This window comes from Nansenia antarctica (genome assembly GCF_963989245.1).
Source record: "Nansenia antarctica genome assembly, chromosome: 3".
Classification (NCBI taxonomy): domain Eukaryota; kingdom Metazoa; phylum Chordata; class Actinopteri; order Argentiniformes; family Microstomatidae; genus Nansenia; species Nansenia antarctica.
This window is the reverse complement of record NC_137688.1, coordinates 62,434,160-62,439,159: the sequence shown is the minus strand read 5'-3', so window position 1 is coordinate 62,439,159 and position 5,000 is coordinate 62,434,160. Positions and strand designations below refer to the sequence as shown.

Genomic DNA, 5,000 nt, shown 5'->3' with positions numbered 1-5,000 from the left:
CTGACAGACTGGTGGTGAAGACAGACTGACAGACTGCTGTGAAGACAGACTGACATACTGATAGACTGCTGTGATGACAGACTGACAGACTGCTGTGAAGACAGACTGACAGACTGATAGACTGCTGTGAAGACAGACTGACAGACTGGTGGTGAAGACAGACTGACAGACTGACAGACTCCTGTGAAGACAGACTGACAGACTGCTGGTGAAGACAGACTGACAGACTGACAGACTCCTGGTGAGGACAGACTGACAGACTGGTGGTGAAGACAGACTGACAGACTGACAGACTGGTGGTGAAGACAGACTGACAGACTGACAGACTGCTGTGAAGACAGGCTGACAGACTGACAGACTGGTGGTGAAGACAGACTGACAGACTGCTGTGAAGACAGATTGACAGACTGACAGACTGCTGTGAGGACAGACTGACAGACTCCTGGTGAAGACAGACTGACAGACTGCTGTGAAGACAGACCGTGTTCCTGTCTTTGGGAGGCGTCGTCTCCGACAATTGACCGGCTGAGACTAACCAGCTCTAGACAGAAGCGTATCATTACCCTGTCGCCCGGAGCAACCCTCAGCCAGCCACCTCCTAACCTCCTCCCCTCCCCTCTTCTCCTCTCCTCCCCTCCCCTCCTCTCCTCTCCTCTCCCCTCCCCTCCTCTCCTCTCCTCTCCTGTCCTTTCCTCTCCTCTCCTCTCCTCCCCTCCTCTTCTCTCCTCCCCTCCTCTCCCCTCCTACCCTCCTCCCCTCCCCTCCTCTCCTCTCCTCTCTTATCTCCTCCTCTCCTCTCCTCTCCTTTCTTCTCCCCTCCTCTCCTCTCCTCTCTTATCTCCTCCTCTCCTCTCCTCTCCTCTTCTCTCCTCTCTTCTCCCCTCCTCTCCTCTCCTCTCTTCTCCCCTCCTCTCCTCTCCTCTCCTTTCTTCTCCCCTCCTCTCCTCTCCTCTCCTTTCTTCTCCTCTCCTCTCCTCTCCTCTTCTCTCCTCTCTTATCTCCTCCTCTCCTCTCCTCTCTTCTCCCCTCCTCTCCTCTCCTCTCCTCTCCACCCCTCCTCCTCTCCTCTCCTCTCTTATCTCCTCCTCTCCACTCCTCCTCCTCTCCTCTCCTCTCCTCTCCCCTCCTCCTCTCCTCTCCTCTCCTCTCCTCTCTTCTCTCATTACCCTGCCGCCTAGAGTGACCCTCAGCCAGCCACCTCCTAACCTCCTCCTTCATCCTGCCACATGTATTATTAGATTAAAGCTGCGCTCTGCAATCTGTCTTTCCCACAGCGCGAGACGTGAACATAAACGTTGTTGTTTGTAAACAGAGGGGGGCGGGGCCGGAGGAATGTTGCTCTAAGTGGGATAATTCCGGGCGGATTAAACGGCTCTGATCAGGCTTATCCCACTCCCACAGGGGTTCAGCTAGATTAGCTAGTCCCTGTTCCACACACCTGGGATGGATTTAGATAATCCCTGTGTGCTTCAGAGCATTTAGATAATCCTTCATCCATTGTAGTTTTTGGACCTGAAGAGGATGTCAGTGCTCTCCTCTCCTCTCCTCTCCTCTCCTCTCCTCTCCTCTCCTCTCCTCTCCTCTCCTCTCCTCTCCTCTCCTCTCCTCTCCTTTCCTCTCCTCTCCTCTCCTCTCCTCTCCTCTCCTCTTTCAACAGCTTCCTTCCTCTCCTCTCCCCTCCCCTCCCCTCCTCTCCTCTCCTCTCCTCTCTTCTCCCCTCCCCTCCCCTCCTCTCCTCTCTTCTCCCCTCCCCTCCTCTCCTCTCCTCTCCCCTCCTCTCCTCTCTCTCCTCTCCTCTCCTCTCCTCTCCCCCCTCCCCTCCTCTCCTCTCCTCTCCCCCCTCCCCTCCTCTCCTCTCTCTCCTCTCCTCTCCTCTCCCCCCTCCCCTCCTCTCCTCTCCCCCCCTCCCCTCCCCTCCTCTCTTCTCCCCTCCCCTCCTCTCCTCTCCCCCCCTCCCCTCCTCTCCTCTCCTCTCTTCTCTTCCTTTCCTCTCCTCTCCTCTCTTCTCTTCCTTTCCTCTCCTCTCCTCTCCTGTTTCCACAGCTTCCTTCCCCTCCCCTCCTCTCCTCTCCTCTCCTCTCCTCTCCTCTCCTCTCCCCTCCCCTCCCCTCCTCTCCCCTCCCCTCCCCTCCCCTCCCCTCCTCTCCTCTCCTCTCCTCTCCTCCCCAGCTGACAGGTGGTTATAATCAGCCATAGTGGCAGTGTGTCCCAGAGTAAGCACTTCTCCCACCATCTGTAAGACACGTTTAGATGTTCCTCTCCTCTCTCCCTGTCCTCTCATCCGTCTTCCTCTCTTCTCCTCTCCTCTCATCCATCTTCCTCTCCTCTCCTCCTGTCCTCATCCATCTTCCTCTCTTCTCTTCTCCTCTCAACCATCTTCCTCTCCTCTCCTCCTCTCCTCTCATTCATCTTCCTCTCCTGTCCTCTCCTCCATCTTCCTCTCTTCTCCTCTCCTCTCATCCATCTTCCTCTCTTCTCCTCTCCTCTCATCCATTTTCCTCTCCTGTCCTCTCCTCCATCTTCCTCTCTTCTCCTCTCCTCTCATCCATCTTCCTCTCTTCTCCTCTCCTCTCATCCATTTTCCTCTCCTCTCCTGTCCTCTCATCCATCTTCCTCTCTTCTCCTCTCCTCTCATCCATGTTCCTCTCTTCTCTTCTCCTCTCCTCTCATCCATCTTCCTCTCTCCTCCTGTCCTCTCCTCCATCTTCCTCTCTTCTCCTGTCCTCTCATCCATCTTCCTCTCTTCTCCTCTCCTCTCATCCATCTTCCTCTCTTTTCCTCTCCTCTCATCCATCTTCCTCTCTTCTCCTCCTCTCCTCTCATCCATCTTCCTCTCTTCTCCTCCTGTCCTCTCATCCATCTTCCTCTCTTCTCCTCCTCTGCCCTCTCCTCCTTATCTAAGGTAGGAGATGAAGGTAGGAGATGAAGGAAGGAGATGAGGAAGCGGATGAGGATGGTGATGAGGAAGGAGAAGATGAAGGAGGTGATGAAGGAGGTGAGGAAGGAGGTGAAGGAGGTGAGGAAGGAGGTGATGAAGGAGGTGAGGAAGGAGATGAGGAAGGAGATGATGAAGGAGATGAAGGAAGGAGATGAGGAAGGAGATGAAGGAAGGAGATGATGAAGGACATGATGAAGGAGATGAAGGAAGGAGATGATGAAAGAGATGAGGAAGGAGATGAAGGAAGGAGATGATGAAAGAGATGAGTCATGGTCAACACCTTCTGTCAGGCCAAACCCGTCCTGACTCTCTACCAGGGGAGGCTGGTGGAGGCTAGTGGAGGCTGTCTGCAGGGGAGGCTGGTGGAGGCTAGTCGAGGCTGGTGGAGGTAGAAATCAGAAGACAGGCTTGTTCTAACACATGGCCCTGTGTGATGGCTGCGTCCTCTGATTTCTACCTCCACCAGCCTCCCCTGCAGACAGCCTCCACCAGCCTCTACCAGCCTCCCCTGTAGACAGCCTCCACCAGCCTCCACCGGCCCTCCCCTGCAGATAGTCTGTGATGAGAGGGAGGCAGTGCAACCCCGCCCCCCCCCCTCTAACAAACAAACATGATGGAACACCCATTTCCTAATCGGTTTTGTTTCATTCGTTTTCTGGCAGTGGGAACGTAACAAAGAGCGACATTACAACACTCAGCCATCATTCATCTTCATAAGACGAGACAGAAGTTTGGTTTGGCTTCAATCTCCCCTTAGTCTGCGGAACATTACATCGTCCAACAGCTTTGAAGAAAAATATAATCCAAAGAGTATGTTTGTATTATAAACTGATCAAAGACATGTCTGAAGAAATCAGCAGCAAGTCATCACCGCGCCAGCTCGAAGTCTTTATGGCCCGGCCCGGGTTCCTCTCAATAAAACTGGAGCTCACTGTGTCACATGACCTCACATGACATGACCTCACCTGACCTCTACGTTTACATTTACACTTTTGGCATTTAGCAGACGCCTTATTCCAAAGCGACTGACAATTCAGATACATTTGACTGACTAAGCAAGTGAATCATCAATCCACCAGTCGTTGGCAGGAAGAGTCATCTAACTCAGGCAAGGGGCCATTGGCAGTCGTCGTGATAGAAGAAGAAAGAAAGAAATGTTTTTCTATTATTTATCTTTTTAGACACTGGAGAAACAGTACAAGGGGGAGAAGTAGAACTCTTAGGAGACACAGTACAGGGGGAAGCAGGTGTCTCAGGAGTCAAAGCCTCCTGAATGGGTTCTATGGTCCTTAGCTGACTGTCTCTCTCTTTTCCCTCCTTCTCTCTCCCCCCTCCCTCCCCCCCTGCCTCCCTAGTGGCGGAGGCCCTGGTGCGGCTGGTGAACGGGTCGGGGGTCCACGAGGGTCGCGTGGAGGTGTTCCACGAGGGCCGCTGGGGCACGGTGTGTGACGACGTCTGGGACAGGAAGGACGGAGACGTGGTCTGCAGGATGCTGGCGTACCGCGGGGCCCAGGAGGTGCACAAGACTGCACGCTTCGGACAGGGTAGGAGGGGCTACCGGTGGTGTGTGTGTGTGTGTGTGTGTGTGTGTGTGTGTGTGTGTCGTCATTGTCTCTGAACTCTCGCTGCCAACATGGACTCTATTAGAATCCAGCCTAAAGCCTAACCCCACCCTGACCCTAGTTCTGACCCTAACCCTAACCCTGACCCTACCCTGACCTTATTGTACTCTAACCCTGGTGTAGGGGATAGTGACGTGACCCACTAACCGGCAGGTCATGAGTTCGAATCCCGCCTGGAGCACCACTGAAATTGTGTTTGGTGTAATATTTCCTAACCTAACCCTAACCCTAATATAACCCTAAGCCTGAGCCTGAGACTAACCCAGACTAAAGCACATGCTCAGTGGAGGGTTTCCATGGCGATGTGATGTAATCCTGTAGTCCTAAGGACAGCGGGCCTGGGCGTCCAGCTGACTGGGGCAGTGCTGCTACTCCCCGCTGGGCTCAGGGACGTGGATGTGGTTCTGACATTTGTTTTTGTAATTGTGCTGTTTTTTTAC

At 53.8% G+C, this 5,000-nt stretch overlaps 1 protein-coding gene across 1 annotated transcript in view; it reads left to right on the top strand.

Moving 5' to 3' along the window:
* The window catches only part of scara5 (scavenger receptor class A, member 5 (putative)), a 67,734-nt gene that overhangs the window by 58,155 nt on the left and 4,579 nt on the right, over positions 1-5,000 (top strand). The window contains exon 10 of the mRNA XM_080527855.1: positions 4,294-4,482. Coding sequence (XP_080383981.1) covers positions 4,294-4,482 — 189 coding nt within the window. The remainder of the gene's footprint in view (positions 1-4,293; positions 4,483-5,000) is intronic.